The sequence below is a fragment of the Ruditapes philippinarum genome, unplaced genomic scaffold (assembly GCF_026571515.1).
Source record: "Ruditapes philippinarum isolate M1 unplaced genomic scaffold, ASM2657151v2 ctg2241_1_1_1_1, whole genome shotgun sequence".
NCBI classification, from domain to species: Eukaryota; Metazoa; Mollusca; class Bivalvia; order Venerida; family Veneridae; genus Ruditapes; species Ruditapes philippinarum.
Genome location: NW_026866859.1, coordinates 7526 through 32955, shown reverse-complemented (window position 1 = coordinate 32955; position 25430 = coordinate 7526). Strand labels below are relative to the sequence as shown.

Genomic DNA, 25430 nt, shown 5'->3' with positions numbered 1-25430 from the left:
GAAAAATAAAAAAGTGACTAATAAAATAGTACATATAGAATTTTATATTTATAACATTGCATTTTGTACAAGAATATTTTCATAAATTAATAATATATTATGTTTCCAAAAAATATTATTATATAGATTTAATCTTCATTGATTTGCATGATTTCTTTATATTCAATATATTATTTATGTTCAGATATCTTCCTTTCGCTTACAGTGAACAATTCGAAAGTGACTTATTAAGATGAAAGCGAGCGAGAGGAAGCAAAAGTGACTTGAATTTTATGTTAGTATTGCAGTTTGTTGCCGTATACTGTGAAAACTGATTATTGATGGTTTTAACAAATAGCATTATGATGATTTTATATCCATTTATTTGCATAATTTCTATATACTAGGTCAGAGGTACTCCTTTTCCTTACAGCGAAGAATGAAATGAATGTCAATATTTGTGATATTATTGTTTTTTTTAATAATTAAATGATTCATGTTCATAATCATTCATGTACTAATAATTCTACCAAACACAAAAAATCTTGTCAAATTCAGTCACATATATAAGATTTTAGGCGGAAGGTTCCCTTTTTGGCGGTTTTTACCTCCCAGTTTGGTTATTTCGATACAAATATGTACATGCCATGTTTGTTATTATGTAACATTTGTCATTTATGGCATTTAATAAATGCCCTATTTCATTCAACCTAAGTGTTGTGTTTTATCTCATACCAAACAAGTTCGTCTTGCCAGTTATATTTGCTTGACCTGGACACTACATAAATACGTAGTATTTAAAGCGAATAAAGCTGAAATATTTTTTATGTAATTTTAAAAATAGGATTGATTATGTTGTAACCATAAGTTTACAGATTCTCGAAGATGTAACCTCATTTTTTTGTCAATTCACACACGTAAAAATTATCCTTAACGTAAAAAGAAACGCTTTTTTACGAAGAGAATAAAAGACAAGAAGCGCCGCAATGCTACAAAACAAGGTTTAAAACGACCAAGTTTTGATGTGACAGGAACCATAGTTCAAAGTGCACTGAGGTTATTGAGTAGAAGCTGAAAATTCTATTCTAAGCAAATGACCTTGACCTTGCCCCCAGATATCTAAGTGGCGATCCCAAGCTGTCACACAGCAAGTATGGTGTTAAATGGTCGAAGCAAACTCAAGTTATTACGTGAAATTTGAATTTCTTTTTAAGCAAAAGTGACCTTATAGTTTTATATTTTCTGGTCCTTCGGGATCATTGATGCCAGCACTATTAAGTGTTGAGAATTGAGTACCGCTCAAGCCGGTGCTAGGGGGCGTGAGGGATGTTGCACTTATTCATTATCTCTCATGTACAGACTCAATCAAACCGAGTCTGCAATTCTTATGTAATTTTGTTGTGATTAATGCTTCCGAGGGATCACTTTGTTTCCAGAATTTTGTACTTCACAACAGCAGGTGTCAAGTGCCGTATGGCAGCTGTAAAAAGTTGCCCCGTACTTCACTTCAGTGCTGTTATATTTTCTGGTCCTTCGGGATCATTGATGCCAGCACTATTAAGTGTTGAGAATTGAGTACCGCTCAAGCCGGTGCTAGGGGGCGTGAGGGATGTTGCACTTATTCATTATCTCTCATGTACAGACTCAATCAAACCGAGTCTGCAATTCTTATGTAATTTTGTTGTGATTAATGCTTCCGAGGGATCACTTTGTTTCCAGAATTTTGTTTGGAGACTCTTGGATAGCAACCCCAAGTTGCGTCTTGATATAAGCTACCCACATACTAAACATGGTGTCAATAGATCTAAGTTAAGTCAAGTTATTATGCCGAGACTGAATTTCTATCGTTAGCACCACTGACATTGACCATGATTACAGACATCTGGGTAGTAATCCGAAGTGGCGTCCTGATATATGGTACCAACACATCAAATCTGCTGTCAGTATGTCACAACTTACTCAAGTTATTGCGCAGAAACTGACTTTTTTGTTTTTAGCAATTAAGTGACCTTGACCTTAATTATTGTCACCTGGGTAGTTATTTCCAGTAGCGTCTTGATATAAGCTACCTATACACCAAGTTTGGTGTCACTAGGCCAAAGCAAACTCAAGTTATTCAGTGGAAACTGAATTTCTTTTTTTAGTAAAAATGACCTTTACCTTGATCACAGACACCTAGCTGCCTCATAATATGAACTACTCATACACCATGTTTGGTGTCAATAGGCCTAGAAAACTAAAGTTATTGAGCGGAAACTGAATTTCTATTTTAGTAACAGAGATCTTGACCTTAATCTCAGACACCTGGGCTGCAATCTCAAGCTGCCTTTTAATATAAGCTACTTACACATCAAGTTGTGTGTCAATAGGCCAACGCAAACACAAGTTATTAAGCTGAAACTGAATTTCTATCTTTAGTAACAGTGACATTTACCTTGATCACTGACACCTGGTAGCAATCCCATGCTGCCTCTTTCTATAAGCTACTCATACACCAAGTGGCGCCAAAAGGCGAAAGCAAACTCAAATTACCGAGCGGAAACTGGATTTCTATTTTTAGTCACAGTGGCCTTGACCTTGATCTCAGACATATGGATAGCAATCGAAGCTACCTACAAAGGTTTTGTGTCAATCGGCCGAAGCAAACTAAAGTTTTTAAGCTGTTAAAAAGTGACTGTTAACTATACGAAATAAATGGTTTCCTTGGACACCAGTGCCTGCTGTTAAATTCAATGGTACATTTAATCGTGTCTATTGAAAGTTAATATTTGCTGGTTGCTATTAAAATTAACAGTTTGCTATGAAAAGTCAATGGCTGCTATGAAGTCATTAGTTGGAAACTAAGCTTTAACTCTTGTAGATCTAGGAAGTTTTTATAAAAGTTTTTACATATACATATAGGTAGATTCTATGTTCCCCCGGGGAGGGGTCAATTTTGACCCCAGGACTATAATTTGAACTTTTTTGCGGAGGTCCACCAAGCAATGTTTCATACCAAATATCTAAGCTACAGCTTCTTTAGAAGAATATATTTTTTACTTTATACACATTATACACAATCAATGACCACGGAGGCGGGGCCAATTTTGACTCCAAGGTTTTCATTCGAACAAACTTGGTACACAACCACTAAAAGACGTTTTAAGCTAAACATCAAAGCTGTATCCCTTTCGAGTTTTTACAAGAAGATTTATTTTTGTTTTACCTACATACATATAGGAAAATCAAAAGCGCCTAGGGAGGGGCCAATTTTGACCCAAGGGCATTTATTTGAACAAACTTGGTAATCACACACACTAAAAGATGTGTCATGCTTAATATCTAAGCTTTAACTCTTAAGAAGTTTTTTTTAAAGATTTTTCTTTCCACAGAGTTCTGCATGGAATTCAATTCTTTAAACAATTTTCAAAGGTGACCACCCAAGGAATATTCCTGTTAAGTTTTGATGAAATTGGCTTCGTTATTTATGAGCTCTCCATGTTACTTTGTGACAGGTGAGCTAAATAAACTTAAGAATTTCATTAATTTGACCTTAGTAAATCTAAAGTCAAGGTCACAACTAAATTAATCAATATGTTTGTTTGGTAACAAGTTTAAATTAAATCCGTACATAAATAACAAAATAATGACAACTTAACAAAAATTCAATAATTTGAGCTTGACAGGGAGTCAGTATCTTTTAAAGGTCAAGGTTAGTTCAACCTTTTAGAAGATCTTGTCAAAAATGTTGTTTTATCACAGTATAAAGATAATCAATTTATCAATTACCAATTTACAGTCAATTATAGACAGAAAAATCAGTGAAAATTCAAGAATTTAATCTTCAATGTCAAGGTCATAAAAGTGACGAGGTCAAATTTAGTTTTAAATGCATGATAGCCTTATCCTTAAAATGTTTGTTATAATATGAAGACACTCTATTCAATAGTAACAAACAAAGTTATAGTCAGTTACAGCAAAAAATGGGAAAAAAAAATAAAAAATTTTACCTTGAAGGTCTAGGTCATCTTATAAAGAAGGTCAATATTAGTCTGCTTGCTTAAGGCCTTGTCCTAAGGGTAGCCAGATATGAAGACAATACACTGAGAACTTAAAGAATTATGATCAAGATATATTTTGCGGACGGCAACGGCAACGCCGACATGAACGTAGCAATGCCTAAATCTTTTCCAAAACAAGTCCAGCTAATAATCATTAATTCATTTCAAGTAATTTTCAAAACAAAAAAAAACAAGCGGCCACATCTCTGTCGACTAACTATAACTTGAAATCATTGTAATGACAGCTTAATTTCCTTTAAAGGCAATCATTGTACCACGATTTTAAAATTTGATGAGTTATGGAGTTTACATTAAGATGAGTGCTGAAAATTGAGCGGCGATTTGCATATCTTTACTAAATATATATTTATCATTTTTTACATTTTGCGTGGTATGAAGGAAATTGAATTTCTTGTAAAAGCATATATCAAATATTGAAACATATTCCAAATGAAAAATACTGCAGTTTACATTGTTTTGGAAAGATGGGTTGGTTATAGAGTGGGTACAGGGTTTGGGGTGACCAATGAACGCGCCGAACACAACTGCTACTGATATTATACTACGAGATACCTTCATCCGAGTTTTTGAAGACATTGCTTGCAATGTATACAGAGTTATAAACTAAATCTCCACAGGCGTTACAGGTTTATCCTCTACCAAACGACATCCACTTCCGGATAAAAACCGTCACAGAAACTAGTTCTTCATTCTGCAATATTGTTACATTCCGACTACATATCATTGAAATATTGTTTGCAAAGTTGTTTAAATGCTTTGAAAGTTCCAAATCGTTCATTTTCATGAAATAATACATTCCTTTACAGAAAACAAAAAATAACAGTTCATTGATAAAATCGTAGTATATACCTACACGTTAAACTTCGCATACACGCATGCGCATGCAAGCATGAATGAATACATCATAAATATAGCAAAGTCGTCAGAATTATATAAATTGGAGGAAACATCTAAGATAGATATTTAATCAAATAAAATTCCGGATTTACATTTATGCAAAAAGAGTATTTATCGCATGGTTTCGAACTTTTCTTTGTTTTCTTACTAACCCATTTACTCTTACACTTATACACTTCAATGAGTAATTGAACAGTATTGATATACAGCAGTGCAGTTTTTCATTGATTCATATGGGAAAAATCTCAATTGATATATAACAGTTGAATTTTTTTGCACCTGCTATATATTGGTTGAGTTTATTTTTCACAGAGGCTCCAATGGGACATCCCTTGATGTCGCCCTTGCCAGTGCTATATCCTCGTAACTAACTCGTTTCATATACTATAACTATTACTTATTCAGTTTTTTCTTTCATCATATATCACATATATGTCATTTTTTACATTAAAATTCATTAACAAATGATTTAACTATGACACTCTTATACCACGTTGTGTCTATATACTGAGGAAGCATGGATTTGACATAAGCATAAAAAGGATGCAACGTATAAAGAATTTTTATCGCATGGTTCGGAACTTTTTCTTTGTTCTAACTTATTATAACCCATTATACTCAGTACACTTTCAATGAACATTTGAAAACTGTATTGATATATAGCAGTACAGTTTTTCATTGATTCATATAGGGAAAAAAAACAACCGCTATATAGCAGTTGAGATTTTTTTCGCATCTTGTATCAGTGTAGTTTTTTCACTGAGGCTCTAATGGGGCAGCGGCAACGAACATTTCCAGTAGCAAAAAAAGTATGAAAAAAAATTTTTGGAATGAATTTATTCTCATATAATTATGCAATTGCTGAAATCAAAATGTACATCCGCTGAGTGAATTATTTACACTGAAAAAGCCCTTAAATCTTTAGTCCGAATAACTCTTGAATCCGAACAACTTTCCCCAAAAACTATAAGTTTACAATCCGTCTCTAACATTGGACGTTGTTGTAAGGTAGCTTACGATATCATTAGCTGGTATTGGTTCATTTTATCTGAGAGTGAAAAGATGTAAAAGTAAAAGGACACAAGAGAGATAAATGCACGTGTTTTTTTGTTTGTTTTTTGTATCTTTTTTTCGTGATTTCTATTACAAAAAAAAATGAAATGCGATAAAACAGTTATAGGATATGAAACTCGTCAGTTACGGTGATATAACACTAGCTGGGGCGACATTTCGGAATGTTTCTGCAAAATATTGTCTCGGCCTAACGGCTTCGACATTTTTTTTATCAGAAACACCCCTTGATGTCGCCCAGGCAGTGTTATGTCCTCGTAACTAACTCGTTTCATATACTACAAGAAAAGCATTGATGCAAAGCATCAAAGGGCGTCCAAGCAAGAAATGCAGAAAGTTAAGATGAACTAGTAGACATATGATGACAAGATATTCTTATAAACTTTTCAATGGTTAACTGGTTTTTACCAGAATGAAAGGAAGAAAGACATTGTTCATTATGAACTTTGATTGGCATGCTAGAGATTAGAATATTACTTGTTATTTCTTTATGATCGTGATTATTAAAAGCAACGGATATACATGTATATACAATCATTTATAATCCATATGTGTAACGCATGATCAACACCACACTTGTGGAATTTTCTCTTATTATGTTATCGCTATTAGCGAAGACCCCCTCTTAAGGTATCTGTTCACACTTAGTAAAAATATGACACTGGTTATATTACCATGTTGATCATGTTGAGTATAATTGTTTATTATACAATAATTGTAATATCTATTTTAATATAAAAAATACAGATTTTATGAATATTGTTTTCCTCTCTTTTTCGTGTTTTATGTGCTATTTTAATACTGAGTTTTCACGTTTACTACTCTTTTTTTATTAAAATTGTAAAATAAATTTTAAGAATTCGATTGTCATATTGACCGACGATTATAAGTCAAAACTTAACTGGAAAAAGTCAGTAAATTATGCTTAATCTTTCAATATATAATATTGCTTATTCTTAAACCATGTACATGTACATTTGTATTTTTCTTTATCATTTTTTTAAATTATCAATCAATTGAATAATTCATAAAATCTAATTTGTAACCTTGAATAATTCCTGGGCATCTTTACTAAACACGAATAACAAAATAAATAAAATGTTTCAAAGTTGATAGTGTAATATCTATACCATAGAAATGTACCTTTTTCTCAATTATTGTACATATTTATTGTTTTTATCTCATATAGAAAATGTACATATCGAGACATTTTTTTGTTTAAATCAAGCACCCTCATACCGATCGGAATGATCGGCTTTTATTATGACCGACTATAAGGCTCGAGAAGTTGCTGTCGCCCTGATTTCACTCCATAAGGGCGCCGCGCTTCGGCGCGGACGCCCATTACTATACGTAGCTCCGTAACAAAATTTACCTGCGTATACCGGTTTTTTTTTTTTTTTTTTTTTTTTTTTTTTTTTTTAAACTTGGCAATTATCGTTGCTTCGAAAATAGAAATTTCGTAAGCTTTTTTTTACAATACTTTTTACACATGATTTTCCTTGCACTTTTGTATCCCTTTGATTTTTGAAAAGAAATATGTGTTTATTGCCTGATTCAGTAAAGGGTAAAAATAACGATTCGGCCACTCGATCATTCGACTCATATCAATTCGTCGAACTTGGGATATTGACGATAAAGCCAGAGCATGGAGCTAAAATAACATATGCATTTTCGACTTTCATATAATTTTGAAAAGTGTCGTACGGCTAGACAATTCAGGGTGTCCTGCATAGCCGTACGTGACGCGTACAGCTAGCTGTACGGGCCCGTACGGCTAGTTACTTCCTAAAATAAGTTGTGCATGCAAGCGGAACCAATGTTGGAGAAACTGTAGACTCCTTATAAATTATGAAAGACAACTATTACGCATATCAAGAGTATATGCACATGTACCCTGGTTCCAGTGGTGAAACTAATAGGCTAGCTTATAGAATTATTGAATGCAGGTCATCCATCTTATGTCAACTGTGGTCTATCCACATTTAGCATCGTCGGATAGTACCCACGGCCGAACCATTAACATTTATCAGTTATGTCATGTTACATGTTATCAACCGTGCGTATCCAAAGATGACATTTAGTTGTTAACACTCTACTGGTCATCTGCTGGTCACACTTTTGACCCATTTGTCTCAAAACTTGGTAAGAATATGTCTGACAGGTTTTGCTACGAGTTTGAACATGGATCATCTTGGTTGAAAATCAGAAGTAGGTCACAGTAGCCAAAAATAGAAAAATGTTTTAACTCAATATTGTGTATGGTTCATCTAGCGTTAAGAAGTTGGTCAAATAGCCTGATTATGGAGAAAAAAAAAACTTGTTAACTTTCTGTCAAATATAAATGAATTTGTTGGAAAGGTTGTATATGCAGACTATTATGTAACAATTATTTAACAATGAAAATATTAAAGTACATCTAAATTGATTTGATTATAGATTTCATTTATGTATATTAATAAACGATAAAGTAATTCATTTCAAAATTTAATGTGTAACACACCAGAATATATATTTTATAATGCATCAAAGTACAGTACATAGATCTGTAACATGGAAAGCTATATAAAAGGATGTACTATAATTTGGTAATTAAGTCTTGTAGGATGATTCAATTATTTGAATGTGTATAGAGTTCAAGCCAGGTCTTGTCTTTCATTAGATAGCATCACTAAAGACTCAATATTAGTGTTTCAATTTTCTATACTGCAGTTACGGCTGTTTCACAAACTGATTTCTTTATTGCTCATCTATCAGCTTCTGTCTTGCCTCATACGTAATAACTTTGGAAGAAATAAGCCTTAGTTTCAGTCACTTGTTACGGACATTGACCTTGGCCAGAAGATGACCCGATCAGTAGGTTAAAAATTTAACATGGCCTTGATGACAAAAATGGATTATATTATCAAGCAATGTATACCTCAGTGATTTGATTTTCTAGTACCACGTGATTGTACAGGACAATAACGTGACCTGCGATCCGGAAAGCACGGAATCCGGGGTCGTATCATACATAAAGGGAAACGAATTAACTGCTTTGGTTTTGATATTTGTAGTTATTTGTGGTATTTAAATTTTTAATTGATCAATTTATCATATATATGATGACCAATATATCGATTTAAACTTTATCTTGAAATATAATTAGGGCCTACTCATTGACAATAATTGATATACGACCCAGGGCGTACCGGATACCGAGAGTCATCAGCCCTCTCCAGTGTTGAGAATTATTGCTGGCGTCATCCATTTTTGCGTATCAAATTAATCTCATTTACAGCCTAAACTTAATACAACCAGTCTTCAAACATTGTTATGCACATGCCATGGACGCTTCAAAAAAAAACTTTACTTTACCCTTCACCGCATGAGCATATTGTGAAAAATGGCCGTTTTCATTAAAAAGCCTCCTGTTACAAGTTCAAACTGCTATGAAACTATGAAAAATGCTTCAGTACTGATGAAACTTGGCACAAATGTTGACTGGACCATAGCCTTTGTAACAGCATGCTCAATCTTTAATTTCCTCTTACCATGGCAACTGGGGACGTCTCAAAATTGGCAAAAATCACTATTTTTTTTCCATTGTTTTTTTCCATCAAAACTGATTTCAAAGTGTTGCAACTTCTCAATGGATTGAGACAGAGTAAAGGGAATTTCAGCGTTGGTAACCATTACCTTACGATCGACCCGAAGGCCATTTTAAGCCTTTCACATGTCCAAAATCTTTTTGGCGATGAGGGCGGCTGCCGCCCCCTTCAAACCCCCGAAACAGGAGGGGGTACATACCCCGGGCGAAATCTAATAAATAAAACTTCGCCGCGCGCCCCTGCTAATTAACGTGTTTTCGTCCCGCGACCCCGCCGTTTTAATTCTTAAATCTCGCTCCGCGCCCCCGCGGGACGAAGTTTTATCTATTAAACTTCGCCCCGCGCCCTCGCTTATTAGCGTGTTTTCGCTCCGCGCCCCGCCATTTTAACTTGTTTATTTTCGACTTATAGCTGGGGCGAAAACACGAATGTCACAAATCAGCCACCATATATAATAGCTACAATATTGTGAAATTTGAAACTAGTCCTCTACAAGGAGTATTGTTTTTAGATAGTATATCTGGCCAACATTTTTAAACTGGTTATCTCTTAATCATTTTGTGTACAACAATTGAGTCATTAACAGTCTATGTCATTGGTACAGCTTAGTTAATTTTAGATATAATCATTCGTCATTCCAAATTAGGCAAGGTCACGCAGCTAAATCGTCGCGCGCCAGTAAAAGTCGCGTAGAATCAGCCATCCCTCCCAAATATGGCAAAGTCACGCAACATGAGGTCTTGCAAACTTAAAGTACTATTTTAGCCCTTCAGCATCTCCAATGTGCTTAACAAAATATCAGATTTATGAATAAATTTCCATAATGCTTTGTCTACATGTACAAATTACTTGTTTCAAATGTCAAGCTATCTTTTGTAAAGCTGTAAAAGGGAGTTTCTCAGTCAAAAGTAAGTGTATCATAAATAGTACAAATACATTAACTTTATGCAAGATATGTTGTACTTAATTGCATTGTTGAACGAATTGTTATGCTATTGAATAAACATGTACATTCGTCTACTTTCTACTTATTTTTGTATTGCACAACAGTCTGTATATCACTTGAGCTCCATTTTGAACATTGTTAAAGCATACGAGGGCTTTAAGTAGGTCGCTTAACATCCTGCAACAAGTGGGTCACGAGCCTGTTTACTTTTCACACCCGTACACTCAAATGTCCGCTATATAACTTCCGCTTGCGAGCGAGTTATACATGACAAAATGCGGATTTAGGCTTAAATATAGGTAAAACAGTTCAGTTAAGATAGATCATTGAATATTTCTTTCTTTCTATGAGTTTGTCCTAAAGATTTTTCACGGTATGCTTTTTGTGGCAAAACCTTTTTTTTTTAAACAATACGATTTCGCACTTCGATTTCTCAAAAATTTCTTTTTTTGTCGACTTCAAAGAAACAATTTCGAAGTTTTACCTCAAATATTTGTGCAAACCCTCTTGACTCTTAAAAGAGTAATCCTCCAGGTAACAGAAAATGAGGAAATATTTGAAGATATCTCCTTCTTAATTCAAAGACGATTTTCAAACCATATAATTATTATTATTATTAATAATAATAATATTATTATTATTATTTTTATTATTATAATTATTATTATTATTATTATTATTACGAAATAAATAGTGTCCTCTATTAAAGATGTAATATATTTGGGAAACGTGTGTCATATATACATATATTGTTATAATGTAAATTTTATAATGCAAGTTTATTAATTAGTATTGTAATTATACCCATGTATTTTAATGTTCATGTCATTTCAAATTCATGTATATTGTATATGAAATATGTATTTTTTTATATTTTTCCTGAAAGATAATATGGTCCTGTTTGGTATCAAAATGATCATATGTTTTTATAAATTTTTGTTAGGAACATTAATTACGGTAAATGGCAAGTTGACTTCAATAAGGAAGTAATATGTCAGATTTTATATGTAATTTGTATTAGAAGTGCATCATTTCATTGTTAAGTCCATTGCTTACCAGACGTTAGTCAGACCCCAGCTTGAATATGGTTCCGATATATGGTCTCCCCACACCAAAACACAAATAGATGTAATCGAAAATGTCCAAAGAAGAGCAGCCCGATGGATTAAGCTAGATTATTGTCAGACCTGTAGCGTCACGGGCATGCTTCACTCCCTTAAGCTTAGAAAACTGGAACTCAGAAGTATAAATGCTAGGTTATTCCTTTTCTATAAGGTCCCCCCATGTTCTGGTTGCTATCCCCATAGAAGAATATTTGACACACCTGTCCCGAACATCACGCCATGGCCAGCCCTTATGTTATAGTTTATTCACAGCAACCTAAGACTATTATAAATTTTCATTCTTTCCTATGACGGTATACCACTGGAACCACCTACCCCCTGCAGTAGCCCTACTCCCTACCCCAGAGCAGTTCAGTGCAGCCATGTAGCCTACATCGAACATTTCCAGCCCCTGTTTTTAACGTTTTAATATTCTTTTATCCATTTTCACCATCGTGCCATCGCGTTTTCACCATCGTGCCATCGCGTTTTCACCATTGTGCCATCGTACCATCGCTTTGCGGTCAGTAAAACCAGTACACATACAGAAAGATGTCAGATTCTGATACGTCAGATAGTGAAATCAAGTTTAGAATACTTAGTGTTTTATTTGAGCTATAAAAAATAAAACCTGTTATCTTCGCATTAAATTTTCCAGTTATGTCATTATACTGTATATTGATAAGAGACTATTTAATATATGCTTATATATGCTTAATATATAGTGGCAATTTTTCTTTTGCAGTATTTAATATACATGTATCATCTTGAAACTTCATATGGGTGACAACTTTTTATTTTTAATTTTTGAGCGATTGCCTTTTGTTTTTTTATTTTTTACTAAGATCTAAAAGATATGCAAAACGAAAGGGTGCGGGGTTAAAAAATGTGAAGGCATACAGTGTTGATAAAAATGTACCATTGCGCATGACCAACGGAAGACGGTGGCACGATGATGAAAATGTCAAAGAACGATGCGGTGACTGACATGTGCTTTGGTAAATTCAATGTGGCTTGCTAGTGGAAACTACCAATACCATCATCTTTGTGACGGGCTAGTATTACGTTAACCGCCTTCTGATCAGCATTTTAACTGACTTGCCAAGAGATGGATTTTAAATGTATTTCAATAAAAACGATTATTGTCATATTTCTCAAGGACTTCCTTCTCATGAAAGATTTATAGAGGAGTGCCTACAAGCACCAAATTACGTTCAGGAAAAAGGATTAAAAGGTTTATAATGCACCAGACAAATTTCTTTCTTCACTGCAAGCACTATCCCCAGTACCCCATTACCTATCCCAAATCTGAATAAATTCCTCTTTTTTTCTACTTCCTCTTTTTCAGCCTAAATGTTGGTACAGTCCAGTGACCCTCAGTTACAGTTATTAATATATAAATTAAGTGTACTAACATAACTGTGCTTTATATGAAATAACGCACACTTTTTCTACAGAAGGGTGCGGTATCTGAGATATCGCACTGTGCGTTAAGAATCACCTCGTTGTCAATAAAGCATGTTGTTGAGAAACATCATAGAAAAATCACAGCACCATGCGATAATTAACGTACAAAAACACAAGATACATGAAACATACTCGATTATTCAATTATTTCATGTAAAAAAAAGTTAATATACCTCTCCATTTTAATTTTCCATAGCACACAGATGTAAAAGTGACTTGCCCAATCCGAGTCGTAATGTTATGGGAATTTCCATTTGGCCTCTTGCCAGATAGAGTTCAAAAGGTATTTTAACTGATGTACTTGCTATTGTCCTAAATGTTTTACGTTTAACTCGATCAGTTTCACAATTAAATGTGATTTTTCTTTATCCCAGCTATAATTTCTAATAATCCTTATAAAACGTTCACAAGGTTACTTGTATGTGAAAAGAAGGTTAATACATTTGTTAAAAAATAAACTGTTTAATGCTTGTCAATAATTTCTTTGTCTTTATTGAACAAAGTCCATCGTTCAGCAGGTTAAGGGTTAATTAGATGAATTTGAATTTTCACAAAAAAAAGCTTCAAATTTATTACTTTTGGTTAATAAATATTCCTGGTCGCCTAACAACAATGATTCGTAATTTATTGTAGACGAATATTTATGTAAAATAGAACTATTTACTAAAAAAACTGACATCTGACAACTGACTGAAATATAATAATAAGTACCTTTAAAAGTCACACAAAATTGACGTGCACACATCGGTCTGAGTACCCAGCTTCAATGAAACTATAGAAAATAGACAATAGAAGCAACTGAAAATGACACATTTTACCTTCAACGAGGTTAAAACTTGTTTACAGTACATTAATATTTTATTATTGTTTTTAAACACATGTCTTTGCAATCAAATAAAAAAATGAATTTATGTATATTGAAGTGAACAAAAAAGGTTTAACTCTTTGCACAAAACGCCCTAAAAATGTTTCGTTGAACAGTTAACAGCCTTATTCATTGTGCAAGTCGATGTTAGCAAACGGTTGATGATGTTACTTGAATTTTGAAGACATTCAAAATTTAATACCCCATCATATGTCTTTAAAAGAAAAGCATTGTTGAATGTATGGTTTGGAATATTTAATGACAAAGTGTTGACGTTTACTAATCGTATCTTAAAATAAATGATTTATTTTTATAAGAAACCGTAAATTTATGTGACTTTTATTAACAAAAAATATATGCCGCATCTCATCATTAATTGTAGTTATTTTCAATCAAAATTAACTCACAGGGACATTTTGTAAACAGGCTCTTTTAGATGTCGACTATGAATCCATAACATTGATTAACTTGAACACAGTTGGGATATGTTAAAAATAGATAAATACTTACCCAATACTTACTGTCCGTCAATACTAGTACGACTGTCGATGCGTTGAACGGTTGTCTACCCATTTGATAGTACGGTGGGCTTTGGTTTATGCTTTAGATTATTTTAATTTAATTCTTAACTGAAGTCATACTAAATATATTAGAATATATTGTATCATATTTTGGGGACCTTTCTGTTGAAAATGTGTCAGGGTTAAATCGTATCATGCACAGTGCGTTAACTGGAGTGCAGGTATTAGTTACCCGCACTCCAGAGAATGCCCATTGATTGGCTCATTTTGCTGGGGTTACTTATTGTGACGGCAGAGAAAGGGAAAGCCAGCTTCTTCATTGGAACCTTACATTTTTCTGGGGTTTCATATTGTGATAGCTAAAGAGACTTCAGCGAACAGGTTTTATAGTACTGTTAGACCTGTTCGCACAACGTCAAAATAAAAGCGACATATAAAGTTATGGAAGCCAGAACTAATATTGTGACAACAGGGAACGTGTTTTTATGTTTGACTATGATACAAAAGAGAAAGAACACCAAAACACTTGGCAATCTGATTAATACTTGGGGGCTATGTCCCCTCGTACAAATCAGATAGCTTCGTGTTTCGATGCTCTTTCGATTACATGTTTACCTTTTTTTAGTTATTTGACATGTGGTTTGTCATATAAAAAATAAGTTCACTATATATAATCTTAAACTGACACACGCGCGCGCACACACACACACGCACGCATTCGCGCACACGCCAGTCGTTATAATGCCATTATATGCAAGCAAGCGCACCGCAAATGTTACTGTGGCATTTCCATGACAATATAATAAATGCTCATCTTACTTTGAAATTCAACCCAATTTTAGTTTTATATTTTAGTGTGTCCTATTTAAGAAAAAAACATTTGAAATTGGACAGATACTGTACATAAACTCTTTATCTTCCGCATTCTTTCTTGTTAAGAGAATGGAGACTTTGTGTGATGAAACTAACTGAGTCGTGACTAATTTCACGCATAGACAAACGAAGTAGAGGTAAACAAGACTTAGTAACTAAATGTAGTAGCAGACGACATAAAATAAAAAAATTGTGTCGTTAAATGGAGCAAAGTTTAGTAACAAAATTGCAAATATGTTAATCCACATCATACAACTATAATACAAGTTAAATGTTGATGATGCACATCAAAGACGCCGCCAAATGATGTGAACAGTCAATCAGCATTGAAAATCGTCCTCTATTAGTTGAATATCCGAAGCACAAATCAATTTTTGCGACGGACGCGCCCTCAGGCGCGTTCAGAGCTAAGTCATCTACACATGGGATTTCGTCGGCTACAATCGCGCAAGGTGTCCTCAACCGATTAACAGCCCAAGAAATAGTACATGAATTTGATCCTTTAAAACTCCCATACTTTGTCGGGATATCTTAATATCTTCCATATTTAGCCTTTTCAATTTCAAATTAAGTTATCCAAGTTAAAATGTGAACGTATATGATTGATAAAAACGTTGTAGTCCCGTAGTATTATTGCTAAATATGCAAATTACTGCCGAAACGATTTACCGCTGACAGCAACTAATACTATAATAAAAGTGTAAGCTCTGTGTTCCAAGAAATTATTAGTAGGAAATAAATATTTCTGCATTATACAAAACATTATTATTAACAAATCAAAAGTTTTTCGTGACTCTAGAATAACTCGCGCATTAATAAAAGAAGAACTATTTTCATGACTCATACCGCGGGTTTAGCTGAATATTCAGCAGATATCAATAAATTAGATACAGTACAATGGTTAGTACAAGTAAAATGGTTTCCTGCGGTGAACATTTTAATGATATAAAGATATTTCATTTAACTATTTTCAACATTATTTGGGGGGGGGGGATAAATAAACGTTTGTAACAGGAATATATTTGACAATAATCGAACAATATAGAAGAAGGTCTTTGGAAACTGCATGTGACCGTTGAAGACCGGAGAAGGTCGAACATAATTTTAAAACAATTATTTCCTTTTATGAAAATGATTAAATAGGCCTACCATTTTATGAATAATTCCTAGCAAAAAATAAATAAAGTAAACACAAAAGTTTACGCAGAAAATATCTCTATTTATAATGGCAGATGCCACTACGAATATTTTAATTTTGTAGATTTTCAGTATAAACAATTTATTGTTTGTAAAATTTGAGATAGATATTAAAAAAACATTGATAATTTTCAAACACACCATTCAAATTTTCCACCTTAAACGGTAAAATAATTATAGAAAATTAGAAATATCACGTAATAGATTTTTGTTCTCAATTAGGTATAATTCGGACTTACAGGTAAATCCGTAACGTACCGGCAAACGGTATTTAGCTGGGTTTTCGAAAAGGTCAATTAACCAATCATATACGGTTTACAGATCACATGATCTGTCCATGTACCAAAAACAGGTCACGTGCTCCTCCATGCCTCAAAAATTAAACGCGTACCAATACCCCTCCAGACCGCAGGGAATAAATATCTATTTTTGAAAATGCATGTAACAAGAGAGTTTTTCAACACTTTACCACCATGTAGTCTTTCATGGTAATCTTTATTGAAGGAAGTTATAATATCAGTTCTACTTTCCGATTCTTGTGGTTTGTTTACATATTTTCTAGGTCTCGATATGAGTTAACCTTCGCTATTCTTAAATAGATTCTGCTTCACCTGTGCTGATTTTTGGACAGGCGATTAGGGATGTAATAAACCAGCGGATTACATACAATACTTTTAGAAATTCTATAGATCTACAATTGTAAGAAGCAAACAAGTTGAAAATGGAATTTAGTGTGAAATAGAAAAGGACAACTAAACACTGTAGTGCTTAAGTGACATTTAAATTAAAATAAAAACAATGTGCTCTGGCCTCTTGTAAATAACAAAAATATAAAAAGTACACTATTAATTGCTGATGATTTTAACCAAAAATATTTTTAATGAGACATATCCAAGAGAAATAAAAATACAAACTTTTTATTATTTGGTACTCATCGTTACAACGTATAGATGAGTACCTTTGTACTAGCGTTTTTAATACAAAACCGGTTTATGTACATTCACGGATTAATATTATTATTATTTGTAATATAAATCCGTGGTACATTCATTGTTCGCTCGAATGATTCGAGCTGTATTTAATCGGGGTTTTCATATTCGGAAATCAGTTTCTAGCGAGCAACTCTTAGGGACACTCACACATGCAAATTCAATGCCAAAATTATTTTGTGAAAAGTACAATTTTTAAAAGCGTACAAGCTTTGCCTAAATAAAATGTATTGTTTAATTTTTAACGGAAACATAGTGTAGACATTTTACATCGTTTTGTATAAATGTTAAATGTTTTGCAAGGATGAGGCCCAACATTCGGTGGTATTTGACAGTCACTTTCCTGTGATGGCAAATGGGCACAGGTTTCCAAAAATATTTTCCCTTAAATAACACTGAAATCAATTCAAAAACTTTAAAAGGGTTTTTTGGTTTTTCCTGGACGAGTCGACCACGATTTGCAAAACATTTATATGGCAGAGATAAAATTTATTAACCAATTACAATATTTATTGCCTCATGCTATACATGTATTTGCACGTTTATTATGTCATCTTGTGTACTGTCCCTAAATACAAGCGTTCTCGCATATTGCATTCGAGTGTTTTTAGTTTTTATTTGTAGAAGTTTTGTAGAAAATAAGATGGTACGACTTATGATTGTCTATATGCCCACTATGATAACACGAAGCAATTCTAAATAGCATTCTCACATGTATAATGTATTATGCTTGAAGTTTATTTGCATGGTTTTATTTTAGAAATATTTCGTTGACAGTTTTTTCTTCTATTTATATATCATTTCTTGGAATAAATCGATAAGGACACTGATTTACAAGTTTGACCAGAGTTTTCAGGCATAAATTTCATTCTGTATAGTAGAAAATCTGAGTTATATCAGTTTGGGACACAAAATATATTGCTCTACAAATCTCTAACTTGTATGGAACAAATTTTCTCTGTTATATATTTTGTGTTTTGTTGTGGGTAACTACAAGACACAATGCACAGCAAGCCGTTTAGGATTTTCACGGAGCCATACTTGGCTAAGAAATTTGCTAAAAGAGTAAACATTGGGAGTACTAATATTGGGTATTTCTCATGCAAGGAACATTCCTGCTTAGTTTAAATAATATTGGCCTATTGGTGTATGAGGAGTTGTTGTTTTAAGAGTTTGACACCATTTTTGAAGTACGCACAGCGGCACTGATGCACGATAAACGCAGCGATCACAGAAACTCACCCTTGAGCACTTTGTGCTCAGCTGAGCTAAAAAAACAACAACAAAATAGGTCAGTGATTTTATTTTAATTTTAATGTAATCAATTCTTATTTTCCTGGTAAATATATCTATTTTGGTTGTATTTTGGCAAAAATGTGACCACTAGAATGTTAATGAATAAATGTGGACGGACGAGAGACTACGGACATTTAACGATCCTTAAAGCTCACCCTGAGCTAGCTCAGGTGAGCTAAAAAGCCAAAGTATGTCACTAGGTCAAAATTAAGGTCAGCTGATATCAAAGTTCAATTTTACATTTAAAACTTTGCACATGATTCAAAGTTCATAGCTAAGAAAGTAGGCCACTTGGTCAAAATCTAGGTCAGCTGATATCAAAGTTCATCATTTTAACATCTAAAACTGTACATGTGGTCCAAAGCCCAAAGCTGTGACTCCATAATTCAGCAAAAAGTCATTCATCTACCTTAAGGTCAATGCCTTTAGGTACATTCAATTAAATTAATAACTCATCAATGGCATTGACCTTGAAGGTCAAATTATTGTATTTCACAGGGTTTACTTTTTTGCCATATTGACTATTACTTTTAAAGTAAAGAATTGATTGTATTCATATGAATTGATTGTATTCATACTTCGCACAACCATCTTTTGGAGAAGACATTAAAACATTAAAAAGAATACTAAATTGACCTTGAGTTTAATTTTATTTTGACCTTGACACTGCAATTACTCAGTTTTACCTAGACAAGCATCCTGACCAAGTCTGATGACAATTGAGTCAAAAATGTGACCACTAGAGTGCTGACAAGGTTTTTCCATATTTGGGCGGTGTGACCTAGTGTTTGACCCCAGGTGACCCATATTTGAACCTGGCTTAAAAATCATCAACACAAAATTTCAGACCAATTTCCAGGATATATGGATCAAAACAGTAGCCACTAGAGTGTTAACAAATTTTTTCTATTTTTAGCTCCTGTGACCTAGTTTTTCATCCAGTATGACCCATATTCAGACTCATCCGAGCAATTACTTAGAAAATCATCCTGACTAAGTTTGACTATGACTGAGTCAAAAATGTGACCACTAGATTGTTAACAAGGTTTTTCCATATTTGGGTTGTGTAACTTTTTTTGACCCTAGTTGACCCATATTCAAACTTGACCTAGAAATCATCAAAAACAAACTTTCAGACCAATTTCCAGGATATTTGAATCATTTGATGACCCGTGTTCGAACTCATCCAAGCAATTACCTAGACAAGCATCCTGACCAAGTTTGATGACAATTGAGTAAAAAATGTGTCAACTACTGTTACCATGGTTTTTCCATATTTGGGTGGTGTGACCTAGTGACCGCTAGAGTGTTAACGAACAAATGTAGAAGCTAAAAAGTCAGTTTACTTTCACTTAAAAAAATTCTTTAAGAGTATGTGCAGCCACAATTATGCCAAAACTTTATAATCTTCACATATCTTACTATATATATGTATGTAGTGTACATCTACATGTAGCTTTATACAGCAACATTGCATGAACTTAACTAATTTACAAAATTTAAGATAGATTTTTTGTCCAAGTATAAAGACAATCATTTCATGTATTACAAAGTAATAGTCAATCATAATGGGGGTTGAGGTGGAATCGAGTGAAAATACAATATTTTGACCATCAAAATCAAGGTAATAACTGACTTAAGAGTTTTGTTAAAATATGAGTACAATCCATACATATATTTTTATTATTATGGCAAGCTATAGTAAAAATCATCATAGTTAAGATGCGTGCGACTATAGTTTATGTTTAAAAAGGGACATAATTTTGTCAAAATCCACATAAGAGCTATTGGTCTTAAACACTGACCTAATATGCTCTCAAATAAATGTGTGAAGTTTCCATCGATTCCCTTCAGTAATTTTTGAGATACCAACTTGCATGCAAAATCTTAACAGAAGCCGAGGCCTGGGTTAGTACAATACAGCTCTCCTTGTTCTTTGAATAGTCAAGCTAAAAAAAAAGGTCTGATAATATTAGTTAAGCCGTCTACCATATTTCAAATCTGTGAAAATGCTTTATCTAATACATCAAAGAAAAATGAAATACCTTGTTTTTTCAATCTAAATTTTTCAACAATTTCATTCATTTCTGCCTGTGACATAGGTTTGGTACACTTTTCTTTATATATCTCAAACATTTCACAAGCATGTTCTTTAAAATTTGACTTTATGTGTCCCTCTTCAAATTTAGGATAGAGGTCATTAGTTTTATCAAAATAATTTTCAAAATTCAAGGCAAACCAGATACTAATGATAGTTGATAAATTTAAGACGCGTTTGGGCCCGATCACTTTGAAGATATCCAAATAATCTGTCATTATCAGACTATCCAATTTACAGTTGTACATAGTTATTCTTATAACTTTAGAAGTTGCAATAAAAGACGGTATAAAGGAACTGAACAACTTTTGATTATTGCTCACTTCTGCAAATGCATTAACTATTGTTTGCGCCAATGTCTGTGACAATGCATGATCACTTATTGCATTCATTTTCTCTCCTTTTTCAACACTGCTGTCATAATCTTCACCTGACTCTGAACTTTCATCATCTTCAATACTTTCAGTTCTCATTTTCTTTTGCAATTGTTCAGAACTTCCATCCTCTTCATCGGAATCATCCTCTTCAGATACTACCTTGACTACACTTCCTTTCACAAGTATATCTGCATGTCCATGCCACACATCTCCATGACCTGATGGTATACAAATATATAGGTAAATTTACTTTGGTAAATCAACGCTGAAGGGACATGCATAAAAACTTTGAGATTGTATGAAGTTTAATTTACTAACAAAACTCACACGGCAATCCCTGTTGATTGTGAAGTTATTCACAGCAAAAGTGGTTGAATTTAGCAATATTTGATAAAACTTGTTAAAACTTTACAATAAAGGGACATACTGATCATATTTAAGGTATATTCCTACATGTATGATATCTTCTGTATAGCCGTTCAATCGGTGAAAATAATTTTTAACGCTTCCAATTTTAATTTTTAATTAAAGCTAATTTATTAATTAAAGATACATGCATATCAAACATTAACATTTATTGTTTTCAGACTTGGATATGTCTAGTATGTAGCTCCCTGATTGAATATGCAAAGCGAAAATAAAGGGTGAGGTTGACCTGATGAGTATATGGAGTCCACAAAGAATCTATATACCCGCCATTAAAACAATAAATAAAACAGCAATCCGTACGTGAGACAACAAATTTGTTTTATTCAAATTTAAAGTTAATCAAAAATGATTTTCACAAGGCAGTCTGAAGGACAGCTAAATCCCCTTTCGCAGCAGATATGAATGAGTATTTCTTGACCTTTAACCAACCATGACCTTGATGTTGTGCCATGCATATCATAAGCACAGTCTCATGATGGTGATTATTTGTTAAGTGCCAAGTTATTCAAAATCTTCCAAAAAGGGCTGCCAAAAGGTCATAAAGTTATGGAGAACATGCAACCTTGACCATAGGGGTAGCAACCTAGATGTAACTTTGGGGTAGCAACCTGGATGTATGTTGTGTTCTGCAGACTGTGTCATGGTGGGGATCATTTGTGCCAAGTACATTTAAAACCTTTGAATTATAAATAAGTTATAGAGCCGGCATGAAAAATAGATGTTTTAAAATTGGACCTTTAAGTTTGACCCTGATCTTGAGGGTAGTGACTTCATTGTTGTGCTCTGCATATGGTGTCATAATGGTGATCATATGTGCCAAGTTATCTTAAAATATTGCAGCAGTTTAAATGTTATGGAGCAGACACGAAATGAAGACGTTTTATCACTTGACCTTAAATTGTGACCTTGATCTTTGGGGTAGCAACCCAAATATTGCGCTCTTCACATCATCTCATAATGGAGATCACTTGTGCCTTCTTGTGCCAAGTTATTTCAAAAGTTTTTTAGCGGTTTAAAAGTTATGGAGTGGACACAAAAGTATTATAGATGGACAGAGGGACAGATAGATGGAAGGACGGGCAAACAAACAGACAGACTGACAGGTGGAGGCCATTCCTATAATTCCAACCTGGCTTTGTGGAATGGGATTAATAAACACTTCTAATAATAAAAAGTCAAATAAGTTGAAATAATGTGATACAACTAAAGAAATGCAAAAAACAAAACAAAAAAACTAAGTTAAGTGCCACTCACTTTAAAGGGTTTAAAAGCCTAAAAACATAACATTTGACTTTCTAACATAAATGAGCTGGGGCACTTTAAACAGAAATATACGGTATGCAAAAGATAGTTAAGAAATATACTTTGAAATAAATTAAAAAATTGTACTTTTATGCTTTTCTTAGCCCAATTGGAGTGAAAAGCATTCAAACCCTTTTCATTTTACGTCATTTTTTTACAATTTGAATAATTATTGTGGAAAAACGCAGTGCGCAAATGATCTGAAATTTTGCACAAAGATTAGTGGTCTAAACCTTCATCAAATGGTACGTTTATCTGGAATAAATATTTTCAGTCCCATCATGACAAAAAAACCTCAGTGGAGTCCCTTTAAAGGATTGCAAACAAAAGACAAAAAATGGGTCAAAGACAGAAAAGGCCGGGTTACATTTGTACACCAAATATCATGAGGCTGTGATGTTACGAAAAAAAATTTCCATTGACCCATTAATGTCGAAAATTTAATTCAGTAGGTAAACAGCAAGTGGATTAGCTACACACCTAAAATCGGATCCCACAGTATGGGACCATGTGTCAATGCTGTATGCCAAATATCAAGAGGCATTGATCAGTAGTTTCTGAGAAAAATGTTACGAAAACTTCCTACCAGTGACCATTAATGTGAACAGGAAGTGGATGAGCTGCAGACTTGAAATCGAATCCCACAGTATGGGACCATGTGTCAATGCTGCATGCCAAATATCAAGAGGCTGTGATAAGTAGTTGCTGAGAAAACTGTTACAAAAATTTCCTACTTTGACCATTAATGTCGAAAAATCTAACTAATTTAACTAAGTGGATAAACAGGAAGTGGATGAGCGACAGACCTGAAATCGAATCCCACAGTATGGGACCATGTGTCAATGTTGTATGCCAAATATCAAGAGACTGTGATAAGTAGTTGCTGAGAAAACTGTTACGAAAATTTCCTACCATTGACCATTAATGTCGAAAAATCTAACTAATTTAACTAAGTTGATAAACAGGAAGTGGATGAGCGACAGACCTGAAATCGAATCCCACGGTATGGGACCATGTGTCAATGCTGTATGCCAAATATCAAGAGGCTGTGATAAGTAGTTGCTGAGAAAACTGTTACGAAAATTTCCTACCATTGACCATTAATGTCGAAAAATCTAACTAATTTAACTAAGTGGATAAACAGGAAGTGGATGAGCGACAGACCTGAAATCGAATCCCACGGTATGGGACCATGTGTCAATGCTGTATGCCAAATATCAAGAGGCTGTGATAAGTAGTTGCTGAGAAAACTGTTACGAAAATATTTTCCCGCTCGCCCGCCCGCCTGCCCGCCCGCCGCCTGACATTCACCATACTATAACCCGGATTTGCACCAGTGCAACCCGGCCAAAAAAAGTAATCAGATAATTTATTTAATTGAAAATAATCCAATCGGGCTGCCTGAAATCGAATCAAATTGAACATTTGATGAATTGTTTTAAATATGTGAACAAAGGAAATAACAAATAATTTGTTTGCAATTTTAGTTTTAATTGGGACATATTTTTTATAGAAAGGGTAAACCTAAGTATAATTGCCATTGAGAATGGAGACACTGGGAAAAGGCCTGTTAAGTATAAAAACAAAAAGAAAAAAAATTGCTGATCTACTTATATGTAGTACTACGCCAGGAAGAGTCTACATTGTTTCTTTTAAAGAATGATTACTTTGATTTAGTCTAAATGCAACTTATGCTACAGATCTTGATCTAATACATAGCATATTACACTTTAGCAAGAAATATAATTCTAAGACAATAATTAACACTAATTTCATCAAACTAAGAATATACATGTAAATGGTTAATTACCAAGTGATATATTTTTAAGTTTTCCACTAATATCTTTGCCACAGTTTGGACATCTTCTTGCATCTTTTGGGAAACCTTTGTTTCCAATCTTGTAACCACCAGCCAATGGTCCAAACAAATGAGCAGCAAGAATAACTTGAACGTTATATTCATTATAATCCTTGTTTTGAAACAATGAAAGAAGACACTCTTCGTGCTGTTCTGAAATTAAATTAACAATTATTATCTCAATATCAATTATTTTCTCAATATCACAAAATATGTACAGCAAATAATCCATACATACTATTCTGCCTATTCTGAAAGGAAAGAAGATTCCAAGAACATAAACATCATTAAAATCAATAGCAAACGTGCACAATCTACTGTATTACTAGAAATTATTTTGCTTTTTTTAAGTTATTGTTTTTCACGGTGGATACATTTCCATGAATATTTGTACCTGTGAAAATGTTGCATGTAACAAATCTGTGAACATTTGTAGCTTCAACCACTTAGAATGTCATTATGTAAGTATGAAGTACTATGATGAAGTATGCAAAATTTTTACCTATGTTAA

General features: G+C 33.6%; 2 protein-coding genes across 2 annotated transcripts in view; both read right to left on the bottom strand.

The window, feature by feature from the left end:
* The window catches only part of LOC132734022 (uncharacterized), a 29181-nt gene extending 15822 nt beyond the window's left edge, over nt 1-13359 (bottom strand). Inside the window, exon 1 of the mRNA XM_060720724.1 lies at nt 13288-13359. The gene's annotated coding sequence lies outside the window, so the exon portion shown is untranslated. The remainder of the gene's footprint in view (nt 1-13287) is intronic.
* Nucleotides 13360-18944: 5585 nt separating this feature from the next.
* LOC132734025 (uncharacterized) lies at nt 18945-25170 on the bottom strand (the record flags this gene model as incomplete). Its single annotated transcript, XM_060720726.1, has 2 exons — nt 18945-21548; nt 24872-25170. Coding segments are annotated over 2 exons (997 nt in total), but the record flags the coding sequence as incomplete, so codon positions are not given.
* Between the last annotated feature and the right edge of the window lie 260 nt (nt 25171-25430).